This window comes from Cynocephalus volans, chromosome 5 (assembly GCF_027409185.1).
Source record: "Cynocephalus volans isolate mCynVol1 chromosome 5, mCynVol1.pri, whole genome shotgun sequence".
NCBI lineage: Eukaryota > Metazoa > Chordata > Mammalia > Dermoptera > Cynocephalidae > Cynocephalus > Cynocephalus volans.
In genome coordinates, this window is record NC_084464.1 from 113,937,330 (window position 1) to 113,956,021 (window position 18,692).

Here is an 18,692-nt window from a genome sequence, read left to right on the forward strand (position 1 = left end):
TATTACAAAATCAACTGGTTTTCTAAAAAAGCAATTACATTTAAAAATAATTTAATACAGATTCTTTTGAGTGCAAACAAGTTGTTACGCAAAGAAGAAAAAAAAAAACAACCCACAATAGTTGTAATAAAACCTATCCCTGAAAAGTTAGTGAATATTACGTGGAAATATTTATATTGTGTTCTTCTACTCCCAATACCTATTTTTAAAGAATCAAGGGAACTTAAGCAGAATATGAAAATATAAATTATAAATAAATATAAAAATATATCTGTACAAGATTTTTATTGAAGACATGATTATCAGTGTATGAATGCCTAAATATAAGGTTATAAATAAAGCAAAATGTTGAAGAACTGCATTTTCTTAACTTTAGCAAAGGGGACTTTCCTGAAGACAACTCTGAAGTTAGGGTACTAAGACTTCACTAATTTTACACACTAGTATCACCAACAAATTGTGATTAAATGAAATCACTATTTTGACCAAAAATACTTCCTGATAATATAAAGAACAAATTTGGTTTTCTGAATCACAAAAATGCTGGAACAGAAAGGTGACAAAAACAATGTGAAATTAAGAAAAAGTAAACGTTGCACATTTTTTGGGTTTCTTTTTACACAACTACGCTTAGTCTAGGTAAATCTTGCACAGGCATACTTCCTGTGGCGTCCAGTTGGTTATACTCCTGTATGAGTGCTGATACAGAGGACACAGCTTCTGTGAAACAGCTTTCCTCCATCCCTTCAACTTGTACATAGTGATGAAGGTGAGCCTATGAATAAAAAAAACCCTAATATTTACCATTTTAGGAACTTTAATATATGCAATTGTCCTACACGGTAAATATTCTTTATTCAAATTATAGTTTATTCAGCTTTACACTTGAAATGAGAACTTGTATCAAATAGAATGTTTTGCCTAAATCCTATGAACTTGTGAAATTTCTCATTTAGAGGAAAAATAGTATGAGTAAGCCTCTCTTCTTCAATTATAATTAGTATAACAAATATACTATAGACAAGATCATATAAATATCTATATGTAAATATAGATAAGGTCACTACTGATTTGTAATACTGTATTAAGAACACATCTTAAGTAGACAAAATAAACTCATACAGTTACAAAGGTGTATAATTACCTTTTTCTTGTAGAGCCTCATGAACCTCTCCCTCAGTTCTAGGAAGACAGGCTTCACACATGTGTTATTTGCTAAAGCTAATAATGAATGAGAATGGCCCACAGGAGGTACTGAACATAGGCTGGTCTTCCAGCCTTCTTGATTCCACGAGACAAACCGTAGAGAAGGCTTTAATCTGAGACACAGAAAAACAAAGGCAAGAACTAAGGGACTAAAAATATCTGCCATATTATGGCAGCTCACATTAGTTAAACTAGGACATTGCTGATGGTACCATTCTAATAGCTTAGTTTATATTAAATTATCTATTTTTTTGCTGTTAGCAGTATCATGGTACAGTCTGATACTGTAAACTAGTCATGATAGTAAAGTAGGATGCATTTAGTAGGACATTAAATTGGTTGTGATGGTGATTCAAAAAGCTTAAGATTAGAAATCTGGAAATAAAAAAAAATGAATGTATCTTAATTTTCCTAACTTTGTAATACAGTAGAATAGTTTTCCTAAAAAGGCTGTCAATAAATAGTAAAAAAAACTTAGAAGCACTGTAGTACTAGTGGTGGTAATAATAAAAACAATAACATCATCAGCTACAATTTTCTGAACACTTTCAAAAAATAAAACATCTCGATTATATCATTTAGTACTCATAAATAAGAACTTTGTACTATTTTCATTCTCACTTTACACCTGAAGAAAACGAGGCTCAGAAAGGCTAAGTAGCTTGCTCAAGGCCACACTTCAGTAAGAGGCATTGCTAGAATTTGAAGAGAGGCAGACTTAGCTACTATGCTACACTGTTCCAGGCAGTACACATAAATTATCTTGAAAAATATAAACCAAACCTTTCAATATTTCTGCGAAGATCTGAAATCTGTACATTTCCTCTAACCATGAGGGCACAGGCGAGGTAGAGACTATGTTTGGGGTCTGCCCGAATTAGCTGGTGATCTTTACTAAAAGCATCTGAAAACATTTGATCCAGTCTAGAACAATGGAAGAGTCACTGTTTATACAAAATATTATATCTTTCTTCTATGTATAAATATAAAATGAAAAAATAGTCATCTATAGGTAAATAAGCTTCATATTAAATATTATACTAATATTAGAATATATTATATACATTCTAAATATCAGAATACATTAAATATTCTAAATATATTAATATTGAAAATTAATATTTTCTCAAAGGAATTTTGATGATGAATATGAGAAGAGAGGAAATCATGTAATATCTATTGTATCTATATATTTTTGGGGGGAAGCTTCTGCAGCACATTGGTGATTTCAGGTAGCAACAAAATGTTGACTATAGCATTAGAGAGTTCTATGTAGTACTGATTTCTGAAACTTGCATCATTATTACTTAGTTAAGTATATTTATCTGCTTATAGTATCAGAACTGTCAAAACTAATTAAAAGCCTACATTAAGAAGATTACTTTGGCTCTGTAAAACATATTATTTCATAAATTAGTAAATAATAATTTGGAGGAAACTATCAAAGGATGATGTGAGCCCTGCCTACAAAAGATGAAACTGTAGCAGTGTTCCTAAAAGGGGAGAATTTTAACAGAAGTCTTTTAACTAAAGGATAAAAGATAAATAAAAAAATTGCCTTTTATCCTTCACTTAAAGAAAGATAAAGGTGACCGACAAAGTTTATGTCTAACAATATTAAAGACCTGGGGATATGGCCCTACTTTGGTTCTTAGATTCCATTTAACTGAATGCAAATATGATTAGGTTCCTAAGATAACTCTAGCCAGAAGAACTTTATGTACTGAATCTGCAGAATGTCTGGGAAGAGCTGCAGAAATCACACTATGTTGTCTATTTATTTAACAGATATTTACTATATACTTGGCCTACTACGTGCCAGACACTATTCTAAGGGCAAGCATCCCAGCAGTGAACAAAATAAAAATTTCCTGCCTCAATGGAGCTTACATTCTATACTGATTATCCTACAGGAGGGATAGGTTAGCTTTGGGAGATTCATGAATCCTCTGTTATTATGTTCAAAATTTTGGTGTATATGTGCTTTTGGACATTTTTATGGAGTCAAGGTATAGATATTTCAGAGATGGAAATCCCCCCAAAATTAAGAACCACTATACACAAGCAGGCAAATCCATTCTTGATTGATTTTCTTGTCTCATAAAATAAGAAAACTACTAAGGAACTATTTACAATTATTGGGGTACTTATCTTTATTAATCTGTGCTTATTACTTATTTTCTTTTGACAAAAATGGACTTAGGTACAGAACTATTTATTAACATAATCCACAACCAAAACTATTCTCACTCATTTGGAAACTACTTATAAGAAATTAAAGAGGGTTTTCAAACTATGTCTTTTAATAGTGCTGTTTTAAAACAATTTATTATTTACTCAAGGATAAATGATTGTGTATATATGTTTATATGGCAGCCTTTGAAACATCTACAGTAGAGCAGAAGCAAAAAAAAAAAAAAAAAAATCAAAAAACAAATAAAACCCCCAACCCCTCACAGAGATAGTAAGAACACTGTGACAAATTCCTTAAGGGTCTGACATTTTTAAAGTTCCCTAGAGATACTCACTAACACATTTTAATTAAAAATAAACCATCACCACAAATTATGATTAAAATAAAAATACCGATGCAAGTATTATTTTTGTCAAAAATATACCAGGTAGGATTATAGACTATTCAATAGATTTTGAAATATTCAAGTTGAAAGACCAAGTCAAAACATTCTTTTTTCTTTATGCTGAACTTAATTAGAAATTCCATGTCCTTATTTTTTAAGAATTAACTTCATATTTAAAAATGTCTGAATTATCACTATTGTACAATAAACTGTTTAGCACCAATTTATATTCTATGTATCTACATTACAGGTGTACATTCTACTTAAATATACTAAAACTTAATGTGCTGGGCTGATATCACTGAACATGATATTGGAATATCAGATCACCACATTCCATACACTGTGTATGTTGCTTAGATTGTTAAGGTTGTAAGGATTCCATACAGAAAAGAAGTCATACCTATTATTTGGCATAACTGGTCATTTGCTACTAGCTCAAATGAAAGTTTATCAGTATAATTTGTGACAATCCTGAAGTATAGAACTGGTATCTTGCCAAAACCTTAACTATAGGAAAAAACCTTTAATTTAGTTTTTACTTTCTCATTTACATACTCTTCCTTTACAGAGTTTGGCAGAACCTTTATTCTTATTCAACTGAGAATGCTAGTGTGAACTTTTCAAGTTCAGCATCACTGTTTATGCTAAGAGTATCTTTCAAATCTACATTTTTAGTTAAGTAAATTGATATAACTTTATGCTTAAAGATGATGCAGTTACAAAACAAGGTATTCTGAAAATGATACATAATAACTACCCTATAGAGTAACATTTGAAAGCCTTCTAAAGTGCTGGGCTTTGATAGCTTTAAAACACACTCTTATGTGACCCACCCGACAAGCATATGAGGTAGGTAGTCTTTCATTTTCACAGATGAGAACTGAGGTGAAAAGTTTAAGTCACCTGCCCAAGGTCCGGCAGCTAGTAAGTGACAGAATTAGGATTCAGACTTAAGTCTGTCACACTTTTCAAGGCACATAATCTTTTTCAATAAAAATTACAGCATTATTGATTTTCATAATCCTAAAAATTTAATAGATTTCAAATATGAGGGTACTTCAATACTGACATTTTTAAAGAATCACCTCTAAATAAAGATGCATTCATCTAATGGAAAAATGGCTACCATCAACTGTATTTTATATACCTCTCACAAATAAAATTATATGAAGAAATAACTAGAGTTACTGTAGGCTTTTTCCTCTTAAAAATTCTGCGGCAGCCCAAGCCACTCACCCATATAAAATTTTCCTCCCTGGCAAAAAAAAACAAAACAAAAAGTAATTCAAGTTCTCAAGTAATTGGAATAAAGTTATATCTTACCTTCGAGGAGGAATGTTAACATCTGCCATTGTATATAGAGGTGTTAGGCTTGACACAAGATAATGAAGTTGAGGAAAAGGAACTAAATTCATGCTGATTTCATTAAGGTCCATATTAAGGGACCCTTCAAACCTCGCAGAGCTCAAAACAAAACAAACAAAAAAACCCATTAAAACAGTGAGAAAAATTTTGATGTTAAAATTATACACTTTGAATGTAGCTTGAATTATTCAGCCGGCATTTTTTCAAATCCTTTTGTACACTGTTTTTCAGTGCAGAATATATGCTTTTTTCCCCTGTATTAGTGAAATTTAGTATCATGAACAATCATGTTTAAAGATAATTAAAATATAACAAACAACATCTATAGCTATTCTTATTTCAGGATTATCTAAAGTGTAACCGACATAGGAGGGTACTTCAAAAAGTTCGTGGAAAAATACAATTGAAAGATAATACTAATCTTTCCATGTACTTTTTCAAGTACCCTCATATTGATACAGTTGCTCATTACACATAGAAAAATATCTTATTTAAAACAGACCTTATACTGAGTTGAATACATATAGGTCAATAATTATTTAATTATTCCAGAAACTTTACTAAATTCCTTGAGTTGGCAGACTCATTAATCTGGAATGTAATAATGCCAAAGGGTCATTAAGATCAAAGTCACAGAAAACTTTTAAGCTAATAAGGAGGTATAGATTAGTTGGTTAAAAAAAAATCAACACATTCTACAGCAAGAAAATAGGTTTAATTTTGTCTAACCAAGTGTTTCTAAAGAGCATCTACCATAAAACCTTTTATCATTTAATACCTATTAATATTCCATGAAATGTACTTGGGGAAATGCTGCTTTGAAGTCAGAGAAATTAAAATTCTGGTCTGTCACTCCAAGAGATGAAAATACAAGACAAAATAAAATAAAAACAAAATAAGCTCCTACAACTTAGAATAACTAAAAAATGCTACAACAAAAATTCAAAACATCTTAAAAAGCACAGTGAATTTTTTCAACTGTCCTTAGATAAGAGTACCTTGTTAGGTTGAGGAGCAAATTTGCCACAATGTTGTTCATGACATCAAAGGGCTTCTTGTGCTGCTTTTTTAAAGCCCCAGCACTTGAAGTAACCAGACTCCTTGGCTTCACAGTTGTACCCAACTTTCCAGAATTCACCATGAGGTCAATTTTGCTAATGATGTCAAATAAAGACTTTCAAGGGAAAAATATCGGGAGAGAAGCTATTAAGAAGAGTAGACATAGACGACATTCTACTAGGAAAGAGAGAAGAGAAAGAAAAACAATTTACTCTTATTTTTTCTCTCAGATGAGAAGGCTAAAAAGTGAAGAGAATGTTTCATACAAACACATAAGCATAATACAGGACTGAATGTATATAAAATTTGTCTATAAGTTCCACCACTGTCATTTCTTACTTGATTGTCAATGGGCAACACACAGTCTGCATGCTCATTAAGTTCCTTCATTGCCAACATGCTATTGTAAGGTGAAGTTATGACATCATCCTCACTGGAAGGATAAATTGAAGCCACAAATCTGTATACTTCTGGGAATTCATCTTCAAGCACTTTTAAAAGAAATGTGCCAAGTCCAGATCCTGTTCCTAGGATTAAAATTTCAAAAGAAAAAATAGGATGAATGATTCAGAATAGAATTGTGAGGAACTTGGAATTTTATGTTTCATTTGCATAAATAATTTTCAACTTATTCCTGTTATCAAATACTAACTAATCTACCTTCAGATAAGGACATGAAAGCAACACAGAGTAGTGAGGCTTAGAGTAATGAATTCCATCTCTGCCTCTGTCCATGAGTTTGGGAGGGCTTTCTGTATTTCACTCTTTTTCATATTTAAGTTATACCTATATGATGCCAAAAGAACAGACAGTGAAAAAATCAACTAAGATGGTATTCAGTCTACACTTGATATTAAGCAACTTAAAAAAAAAAAAACTATCTTGACAGCTTTGGTGTCCTATATAAAGGCATAAAATCTTGATGAAGAACACTATCATATCATTAAGCAACTTAAAATTAAGCATGTCCACCTTGAATTCACAAAATTTGCAAATATGAAACTCTGTCACTACCCATATAAAAGCTCTAGGAATCTCATTAAAGATAACTTTTTGACACACAAAGTTATATTTACATAAAGTCAGAAAATTTTAAAAACTTACAGAAAGCTGGAATCCTCTAACCTGGTGTTTTTCAAACTGTGGGCTTTGAACCATTAGTGGACTGTAAAACTAATTATTAGCTTAGTGCCAGTGTTTTCTTTCCTTAAACAAGACAGCAGAAAATATCAATGTGGCACATGTAATGTGGGTAAATACTTTTTTCTGTTTTCTGTTTCAGTTTGTGTGTGCGTGTGCACACATGCTGGGTTGTAATGTAAAATGAATTTTTTACTAATCTGGTTAAAAGACAGCTTAAAATCCAATGCAATAACTCATGTAGATGAATATTAAAAGGCTATGGATGCTGAAAATACTAGATGAAAGTGAGAGAGTTTTGTTGGGTAATCTTTAATGAGATAAACTTTCTAAGCATTATAAAAAACCAGAGGCAGTATGAAAAAGAAATAGTTTTGATTTCCCTAAAACAAAACTTCTGTCTCTCTCTCTCTATAAAAACTCATAAACAAAATAAAGACAAACTAAGAAAAAATCTTCTATACATGATAGAGGACTACATTTCTTTAATTCTCAAAAAACAACCACCAAAAATATAAATACTGCAGTAGAAAAATTGAAAAAGGATATAAATATGTAACTCATGATAAAAGAAATAAATACTAATGGCAAATAGATGTAAAGATGCTCAACCTTTCTTCTAATTAAAGAAATGCAAATGAAAACTAGATATTATTTTGAACATATTAGATATATGTCACATAATACGCAGCATTGGTGACAGTATAGGGAAATGAAAACTTATATTTTGCTGCTAATAACATGAAATTGGAGCAATATTGTAGAAAGGTAATTTTAGTAATAATCAATCAAAATTTAAAATGTTCATTTTCTTGGGTCCCATCTTCCTTTCTAGGAATATTGCCTATAGCTATAGTGGCACAAATGCACAGAGATGTATGTATCAGATGTTCACTAGTGACTGTATGTAATAACTAAACACCATAAACACCTTAACATCCATCAATAAGAAACTGACTTTAAAACATTATTTAAAAGGCATAGAAAATATCTGAAAGGGTAGATATAAAAAAAAAAAAAACCTGCAAACTGATCACCTGTGAGGAGAGGGACAAGGGATTAGATATAGGAAAGGAGAACTTTCCTTTAACCTCCAGTACTATTTAAATTGTTTTTGCCACTTTCAGTGAATTATTAATAAAGTATATTCTTCTGAGATGATGGGTAATAGAGGCATTAAAAAAAGTTACCATAATGAACTATAAATCAAATTGTTTGAAAACTTACTCTAACTTGCAGGTTAATAACAACAGTACAAAGATAGTTCGTTGCTTATTTAATGATTATGATGGTTTTCTAAAGGCATGATTACATCGCAATTGTAACTTTAATTTTAAAATGCTATGGTAGTGAATCATAGATATGTATAAAAAGAAATTGTACACAACCTGCTGAATATAAGACCTTAATTTCAGCTTGGAGAAAAGAAGAGTGGCAATTTTTTTCTTTTAAAAGTTGATAATACTGTTTTAAAATTAGTGAATTATGTTTCTATTTCATGGAAAGGGGAGCAAAATACCTCAGTTCCAAGGTATAGGCTTCCCGGGGGAAAGAAAGCAATGCAGATCATTTATTTCCAGGTCAAGTCAATTAATTACCATGTCAGAAATGACTTAAAGGAAGTGCCTGAAAGAACTTCATTTACTTTTTTTCTCTCTTACTGAAGATGACAAAGGTCTGAAGGTGATTAAAGAAAGGGTATTGATATTCTTTGGCAAGCACACATGTGAACATGCCAGAAATACTTAGCTGTAGTTAGGATACAGAACTGCAAAGAAAAATCTGAGGAGAAAGCAGGCATTCCTCACAAACTCATATATACTGAAATGTGGCAGAACACTTTGTAAAAGAAACTAAAGGAAGAAGAAAAATTTCCAATATATTTCTGTTGACTCTTAAGAGGGCTTGAATTAAAAAAAAATGGTAATAGTGATACAATTTCACAAAATTTTAAGATAAAAAACAGTTGTGAACATACATCCAAACACATACACATACACACTCTGAATAGTTTTGTCTTGATTAAGCATAGGCCTGAAAACAAGACTTATGTTTGCAGAATGAATTCCCACTTGCACTTTAACACTGTTATAGGCAAACGAGTAAATAATTTTACCTCCTCCCATGGAATGTATTATGAAGAAACACTGCAAGCAATCACAGTGCTCTGCTGACTTTCTGAGTTTCTCTAAAATCTGTTCTTGGTAAAGACTGCCAAAAACTTTGTGACCCACAGCCCTGAAAATAAAAATATAGATTAAAAAAACCTTGCATTTATTATTTCTGATCTAAATGAAAAGATTATAGAATTTGAAAAAGTATTTTTATTATACTAAGTGAAATCTATTCTTGTTTCATGTCAATAAATCCTATTATAATATCTTAAAGTTACTAGATAAGAAATTTAACACATATTACATATCTCTAATCCTTAAATATCCTGATAAGACAGCTCATTGGCAATAGATATTAAACTATGGTTTTCTAAGTTTATCTTCTCAACCTTTCCTTTAAGGTATAATTACAACAAAACAAGATTTCAGTTACATAGTTTTCTTGTCTCCATTTATAGAAACTCTGAACTGCAGTGGATTTTACATATTAAAAAGCAGAATGCAGTCAACTAGAAAGACATTGAAAATAAAAAATTTTAAACTAACATATTCTGATTTAAAATACAGGAAAAAAACAGTCACATCATTTTACTATTAGATGAAATGACACATAGAAAATTGATATTCATGAGACTCCGCAAATCTCTTTGGCTGACCAAATTTGCAAGTATTACTAACACGAATTAAAAAATAAGGATGATTTTCCTATAACACGTAGTCAGATGTAACTGAGAATTTACATAATAAGTTATACAATAATTAGGGAAAAGCCAGTTGGATAGTCAGGTGGGCTCAATTATTAAGTGACTGGTTCTCCCCAAATGTATCTCCTGGAACATAAGATTCAAATTAATGCTTTAGTAAAATTATATATTACTCCACATTATAAACCTGAGGGGTTGGGTACAAAGAGTTAAAATAATAAACATGAAATTTGCAAATAACAAGGAGCAACTTAATTTTTTAAAAAGAACATCAAAAACAGTCTCAAGGTGAATTCTTAAATGATCACTATTGAAACTTTTTTCCCCATTAAAGAGAGGAGGCCGTTATATATTTAAGGGCCAATACAGCTTCAGGCCCAGCTTGAATGCTAGGACACTGGTCTGACTTGCATCTCTGTATCAATTCTATTACATTTGACCAATTGGAGAACTTGAGACAGACAAATAACATAGGTAAGAGAACAGTTTATAAAAGTACTTAAAACTTTTGTCAGTGTTACACAAAAATCAATTTATAAGAGGAATTTAGCAAATCAGCTTTTCACGATTCATCTTTTTTTTTTTTTTTTTTTTTTTTTGTCTTTTTCGTGACCGGCACTCAGCCAGTGAGTGCACCGGCCATTCCTATATAGGATCCGAACCCGCGGCGGGAGCGTCGCCGCGCTGCCAGCGCAGCACGCTACCAAGTGCGCCACGGGCTCGGCCCCACGATTCATCTTAAAAACCAAAAATGAGAATGAACTAGAGTAAGATTAAACACAGGTGGCTTCCAAGCACTGTGAAACACCACTTAAGGAAAAGATGATGGGCTGAATGGCCTGGCTTTATGGGTGGCAAGTTACATGCTGCTTTCATTTCAGCAGGACCTATCAGAATGAAGGACAGATTACTCATTTTTTTCAGATGACATGCAATTTTTATGTCCAGCATATTCTCACCAATTATTTCCTGAGCCAGAAATATCAGTGATGAGCTGCTTACTATCAAATACATCTCTCAGTGGTCCCTGCAGAATTTCATTCACTACTCCTTCTTCCATATCAATCAAGATAGCCTGAGAAAGAGAAATAAAATTTAATTAGCATATTTTCCTTTAGAGTTATTCACGCTATAAATGAAAAGAATTTATGAGCTAAAAGTTGCATTGTTCTTTTTAGTTTAAGCTTAATAAAAATCTTCATGTAGACTCTGTTTTAAGAATTAAAAAATAATTTCACCCTGCTCGAAAAGTTGAATCCAAATAAAAGGTGGATTCTAAACTCTTTTATCCCACTCCAAAATACCAAAGGGACGGCAAGGGGAAGGAACCAAATAATCCTCTCAACTGAATTTCTAACAAGGTCTCAGAAATCTAGAAGGTAACCTTAACCAGAAACAGTTCTCAATAAATATAGGGTGTATCAGTGCATTTGCTCACTAGGAACAACCATGTCACTCTTTACAAATCACAGCCCAAAACTGTCCAATTCAATCAGTAAACTTACTATGTAAAGCCAAGGCACTGGATAGTTGTCAGTCATAGGTGACAATAGGGTCCCTTCCCCTAAGTAATTCATAATCAAATTCATTACCACGACCTTTATTGACATGGGAGATAACCTACACTACTAAGAAAATGAGAATATAGAACATAAAATTAACTATGGAAAGAAAAATAGAAAGACTGGAAATATAGCACTGGAAATATAAGCAGCCCATTCTTCCCACTTCTTTGTATTTTACTTTCCATATATTCTATAGTGAGGAAGAAGAGTGGAAAAGTAAAATAGTTAAATTAAAAAGCAAAACTGCAAAAAATAATGAAATAACGTAGGGTCTATTATAAAACTATTTGTTAACTCTTTGATTGTCACAGAAGTGCTCGGTTTATGGACTTAGTTACTACATGCACTGTTCTAAAAACTTTGTATCAACAATTTAACCTCACAACCCTATGCATAGGTACTATCATCCCCATTTTACACTAGGAAACTAAGGCTTAGAAAGTTGAATAACCTGGCTATGATCACCCGGCTGGAAAGTGGTAAAGCTGAGATTCAAACCTAGCTAGCCTTGCTGTAATCTTCACTCTTAGCCACCAAACTCTATACTCTACTGAAGGGAGACAGGCAAGTTTGATATTTATAGAGTTCTGACTAAAATGAAGTTACAATTTATGCACATTTAAATTCTGTGACTTTAATTATTTGTTTAAACTATGCTACTTACTGTAAGATACACAACTAAAATAACATAGCAGTATATTAAAAAGACTATAGAACTGTTTTACAAATGTACTCCTTTATTTATGGCAATTATACATACAGAGGACTGTACAGGGTTATGTACTGGCAATTTTAGGAATTTTTCAAGGATATTTCTGATAATATACAATTTTTACCTTAAATGAGGACTTTAGCACCTAACCAACCACAAGAGGGACTTCACCATATGGGGAAACTGTAATACTACACGTTGTGTAAGATTATAAACAAAGCTTGATACAAAGCTTTTATAACAATGCATGTAGTAACTGTTTAATGCTACGTGGTCACAAGAACTAAATTAACTTATACTGGCCCTGTTCCAAAACAGATTTATTGACATGATTTGTGGAACATCAAAAACACACCCTCAATTACCTTGCAATCTGGCAAAGGAAGTAATATGCAGAATACAAACTGACATTCAGGTACCTCCTGAAGTGTTTTAATAGAATCATCACTGTCCTAATCACTTACATTCCTTCCTTAGTCCCATAAGGCCCTTGATTTGTTTTTCCTTTGGAAATTAACTAAATTTTATGAGAGTATTCTGGGTTCCTCACTTAGGAGTCACAACTGTTCCAGGATTTGATGTTTATATTTCCTTCCACAGCCACCTGCTGATAGCCTTCTGGCTTTCCCCTAATACAGGATTTACAAAATTCTGAGTATTTGCCTATTAACCTAAGACACTGGACACAGTGGAGGGACCCAAGCACCAAGTTATCTCGTGAAGCCTGGACTCTTCAGTGATCAGAGCCACATAATACCAAGAGTTCCTAAGGAGAAAGTGGAAGAGTACCTTCTTGGATGAAACTCAAAGGCTACAGAAACATTGATTTATTCTGTCCTAATAGCGCTTCCTTCACACCCTGCTCTCTGATATGGTGGTAGGAAAGAACTCAAATCAAGAGTAGTCTAGGAAATGTCAGACTTTTTCTCTCTGAGGTTTTGATTGGGATGCTAGCTCTCTGTACATTAGGGAGTATACTAAATGTCAATCAATTATCTGCCTACAAACACATGATCTCTACCCTAAATTTTATTTTCCAAGGACATCAGAGATTGCAGATACAAGAAGATGGTTCCCAGGTGCCACAACACTATTGCTCTCGTCTTTTAGCCACTATACCAAGACTGATCCTTAGCATCTCAGTTCCTTCCACAGCATTTAAACTGCCTTTCTTTTTTGTTGTAGTCAAAGATTACTGATCAATAGTCAGAAAAAGCAGCTTGTTGTAGAGAAACAACTGCAGTAATGTTGTTGGAATGAGCTTAAGACTATAAACATGGACTACTGACTCAAAGTATTTTTGTTCAGGAGAACTTACACAGTTATGTTATCTATTCACTATAATGTGGCTGTTCCATGCTTTGTCCTGATAGCAACCCTGATGCAAATAAATCTTCCATTATCTTTAAATGAAAATAACCTGTATGTATTTATTACGTACGTATTTCAGATCCTTAGATTTGAGAAGGTTCATTTTGTTATATATCTAGACATCTATTTCTCCCCTGAAACATTTAGGAAAAAATGCTAAATATACAGTATTTTTAAGTATAAAATTTCCCTCCTAATGTTTCTGGTGGACATAAATGTATATGTCTGCTTAGTTATATTTATGTTAAATGTGGCTGAGTAAATTTTTTAAATTTGAGAAGTAACATTTTATTGTCATGACAGTTACAGAAGTATAGTTATTTCAAAAACACACACAATGTAAGAATCCAAGTGTATATATCTTACTCGTGCTTTTAAAGAACATATTTTTCCCTTGGAAATATTGCCACCATCACCAACCACTCTGAAAGATAAAAAAAAAAATGAGAAAAGGTCATAGATCTTCCATGGCTAATAGTGCTACCACGTAATAAAGTTAACTTCCACTTATATAATAAGGCTGCTATAGGCCAGGTGATGCAGACACAACCACTCCTAACCACCTTCTCCCTGGCCAACATCCCATTAGGCTGAAAAAGTGAGGCACTTATTTCCCTGGCTTTCTTTGTAGTTAGGGCTGGCTGTGTAATCTGTTTCTAGCCAATGAGAGAAAGAGGAGGCATTCTGGGAAGCTATCCCAACAAAAAAAACCCCAGAGTAGTTGGTACTGACCTTCTTCTTTTTTCCTGCCTCAAAAATGAATATGGATGTGATTCCTGGAGTAGAGACTAACATTTTAAAGTCATGAAATAATAAACATGAGGACAAAAACCCAACACACTAAGGATGCTGGAACAGTATCTAGGTCTCTGAGGCATTTCACCGAATTTACAACATCTGACTTCCAGATCTGTCTGTGAGATAAAAGGAAACCTTTTTTGCTTTAGCCAACATTTCCTGTTGCAGACAAACACATATCAACTGATATACCAGTTATATACCACTGAGTACCTAGGTGTTCCTAGAATTTCATATTGAATGTAAATTACCAAAATACTGAAATCTACAACCAGTGTATGGATCAATAAAGATAATTCACAGGAAGACAGAATATACGAAGGGTCTTCAAAAAGTTCATGGAAAGATTCATGTTATCTTTTAATTCCATTTTCTATGAACCTTTTCAAATACCATTGTATGAAGGAAGCTGAGTTAAACATAGATGATGCCATAGGTCAGGAGGCTGGTAAACTATGGTCCTCACGCGAAATCCAACTAGCTGCCTGTTTTCCTAAATAAAGTTTTATTCAAATACAGCCATGCCCATTCATTTATGTATAATCTCACTCCACCTAACGTTTGGGTCAAGGATGGACTGCACATATGGTGGTGGTCCCATAACATTATAATGGCTACACCATACAGCTTACCTGTATAGTCTATACCATCTATGTTTGTGTAAGTACACTCTATGATGCTTGCACAACAACAAAATCACCTAATGAGGCATTTCTTGGAATGTGCCCCTATTGTTAAATGACATGGCTATACTATCTATGCCTGCATTCATGCTACAAGGGCAGAGTCAAGTAGCTGTAATACAAACCTCATGGTTCACAAAATCTTAAATATTTATTATATGGTCCTTTATAGAAAAGGTCCACTAAACCACTGGTATAGGTAAAATTCCCATCATGCTATTAAAAAGGTATGATAATTTGATAAAGAAGTATACATGAAGATGTGATCTCATTTTTAAAAAAGATTTTTCACACTAACTTGTGGAACAGATGCTGTATGTGGTGACAGAGCAAGATGTATACCACTTCTTTCCTCCTTCCCAAAATTGATATCAGGAAAATAAGAATGATCTCAGGTTAAAGAATAAAACAAAGAGCAGATGAGAGAGTAGTTATGTAAAGTCACCTTATTAAGAAGAAAAGCTTCCAGATTGAGTCTCAACTATGTAATACTCAATGAAAAGATTGGCTATCAAGAAAAAAAAGGGGGGTGTGAGTAGGAACTTAGCAAGGGAGCACATGAGAGGAAGTATTACAAAAGCAAATTTGAGTCTCCTAATAGTATTTAGGGGAAGGGATGCTCTGGGTCACAAATAAGAGGGAATCTAGTCTATATGACAGTTATCACCATACAATAAAGATAAATGAATCCTGGTCATTAAGGTAATACACGTAACTTCCTTTGGTCTGATTCCATGGTCACCAAACAACTTTCTGATTATTATCTTGCTTTTCAGGTAGATATCCTACAAAAGAGAATGTGCCTATGATAGGAAATGAGTATCTGGTCTTTCAGAGTTATAGTTCCTAATGCCAATTACTACCTGAGGTTTTGCTTTTTAGTCTCCCATTTCTTTGAGTTTGGTTAATTTGACTGTACTGGAGCACTGGACCCATTCTCAAGGTGCCAACAACAAAGTTTGAGTTAGCAAGCCTGAATACCAGATTATGGAATTAACTTAGAAAGTGGGGACTAATTAGTTTTCCCCATAAGATAACTGGCTCAAACACCCAGCTGACTAATTCAAACTAGAACTGGAATTTCTACTGAATCAGATTAAAGCCTGATATTAAGTATATATTTTTACAGTTTAAGCCCACTACAGTTAGTTTTATGAAGTATTTTGAAAATGCATGAACTTAATGATTTAACATTAAAAGCTTCTGGACATAACCTGAATGTCAACTTAAATTACTCTTTCAGATAAAAGATATATCATACTTACCCTTTATCAAATAAACAAAAAGTAATCTGACAACTGCTTTTCTAACTTTTAGCACATTCTACACTTAAAGCAAATATTCCTGACTGCAAATAATATCAGAGAAATGTAAACAATATATTTTTGTTTCAAAAGTTAGCCATTACTGGATGCATAAACAAGATACCCTCAGGAAAAATTTCAGCTTTTCTTTAGTGAAACTTTATTTCAAGTTTAAGTTAAAAGGAATCATGCTAAAGGTTCTTTTCGTTCCTTAATATCACCTTAAACAGAAATCTGTTGTTCTGTTCTGCAGAATGATTTGAGAATATTAATGATATAATAGTGAGGATAAATATGCTTTCAATAGTGAGAAAAACAAAAACTTCACAGCTATCTACTTTTTATCGTCCTTTGAAGAATTTTCTCCCAATCTGTTGACATGAAAAGATCATCAGGCTCTGTGATATAGTTTTTAACCCCATCTTACCTGGTATCCACATTTCTAAAGAAGCTGCTTATTGCCTCATCATAAATTCCCTTCTAAAAAGAAAAAAATATATATTTAAAGCATTTAAGTTTTGCCTCTTCACCAAATGAAGTCTGTTCAATTTTAATAATCTCACTGTAACAGCTAGTATGTGGCTATGATAAGAAAAATCAAGTATCACAAAATGCTTGGACTAATTCTTCCGGTCTCCTAGAGGAGAGTAAATGCCATGAGAGCTACAGATTAAGTTCACCAGGCGGTAATGAAGAAAGTATTCCCCCATAGGGTTGTAAAACAGGTGCATCAAATGAGTTTTCTCTGGATTCTTGGTGATCATTTAAAAAGCCGACTGGTTAAATGAAGGAATATAATAACCTTACGTGTATTTTCACATATATTATCTCACTGCTCTTCACAAGAACCCTAATGTAAAGAGGAGACCCTGAGAATCAGGAAAACTGTCAAGACTAAGGTCTCTGGCCAGTGTTCTTTTAGTCTCTAGTGTGTGTCTAACAGCGACATACGTTTAAAAGCCATTAGGTCCCTTACTGAGAAGATTCCGCACAACTTATATCGGTCAGCTAAAAGCTCAAATAGAGTATTTCCTGCTTATTTGTTGGAAGACCTCGGTGACAGGCGATGGGGGCTCCCGGCGACGGGGCAGGTACCTGGTTGACAGCGGCGTGTTCTCTCAGCGCCAGGTCCCAGAAGCAGCAGCCGACCTGGTTTCCGCATTGGCCGACTGCGACCAGGAAAAGGAAGGAAAGAGAATGGACATTACGCAGGAAACAGGGCTGGTGGGCTCGGCGGCGACCGGGTCCCCACCCGCCCGGCGTAGCTCACCCTGTACGACCACCGACTGGGTCATGCTGCAGCACGGCCAGCGTAGGGAACTTGCACACCCGCGCTCGCCTTCGCATCAGCCCGTAACTGCGTCCGCGAGGGGGCGGCCGTAAGTCAGGCTGCTGCCGCAAGTCGCTGCCGTCGCTAAGCACTTCTCTAGGTTCAGGCTAAGGTGTGTCGTTAGAAGGTAGCGTAAGTGCCCTTGCGTCTCACCGTTACCATAGCGACTGGGCCTACGGACCGCAGATCCTCGCTGCCTTGTGAACATCTTTGAGCATCGGCAGCTCCAGAGGCCGGGGTAACTGGCGGGCAACTAGGCTTTGGAGTGATAATTTTAAATATGTATCTTTAAACTGTTCATGGGTCGAGGTTTAGTCTTTGTGCATAGTCTCAACACTGGGTGGTGGGTCAAATTCCGTTTATTCAGATTCCACGGGACTCTGCCTCAGCATCTCTGCCCTACAAATCCTTTGTTCTTAAAAAAACCGAACAATGTCGATGAGCACAAAGAACCCCCAAATATATATGTTAGGGCACAGCGAAACCTAGGTAGTCACACACTTGGACAAAAGTGGCAAAGCTAAGTTAAGAGATCCAACCAGTATTTGTTGAACGTGGTATACTCCCAACATTAAATTCTAGGTCCTCTGGAGAGTTGAAAAGAAATTAGGATAGATCCAGCTCCAAGAAGCTTACAATCTAAGCTTCTTAGAAATACTTAATGATTTACAATATTGTGTGGCGCGGAATATGAGTGTATTAGGATTTAGTGAATGAAGATGTAGATGAATAAATAGAAGTCTGATGGAACAGATAGCA

The 18,692-nt window shown here is 34.0% G+C and overlaps 1 protein-coding gene across 1 annotated transcript; it reads right to left on the reverse strand.

Annotated features, from left to right (window-relative positions):
- Positions 1-302: 302 nt before the first annotated feature.
- TUBE1 (tubulin epsilon 1) lies at positions 303-17,950 on the reverse strand. Its single transcript, XM_063098350.1, has 12 exons — positions 17,881-17,950; positions 17,699-17,772; positions 17,031-17,083; positions 14,185-14,242; positions 11,130-11,245; positions 9,469-9,590; positions 6,552-6,739; positions 6,152-6,327; positions 5,112-5,252; positions 1,990-2,130; positions 1,145-1,319; positions 303-775 (listed from the first exon to the last, which is right to left on the reverse strand). Exons 1-12 carry the CDS (start codon positions 17,948-17,950, stop codon positions 617-619), a joined length of 1,473 nt encoding a protein of 490 aa, XP_062954420.1. The 3' UTR covers positions 303-616.
- Positions 17,951-18,692: the final 742 nt, after the last annotated feature.

Coding starts and splice junctions, on each gene's coding strand:
- TUBE1 (XM_063098350.1), bottom strand. CDS start 17,950: ATGCGAAGGCGAGCGCGGGTGTGCAAGTTCCCTACGCTGGCCGTGCTG. Junction 6,740..9,468: donor AATACATTCCATGGGAGGAG/GTAAAATTATTT, acceptor TTTTAATCCTAG/GAACAGGATCTGGACTTGGC. Junction 1,320..1,989: donor CTTCGCAGAAATATTGAAAG/GTTTGGTTTATA, acceptor TCTGTGTCTCAG/ATTAAAGCCTTCTCTACGGT.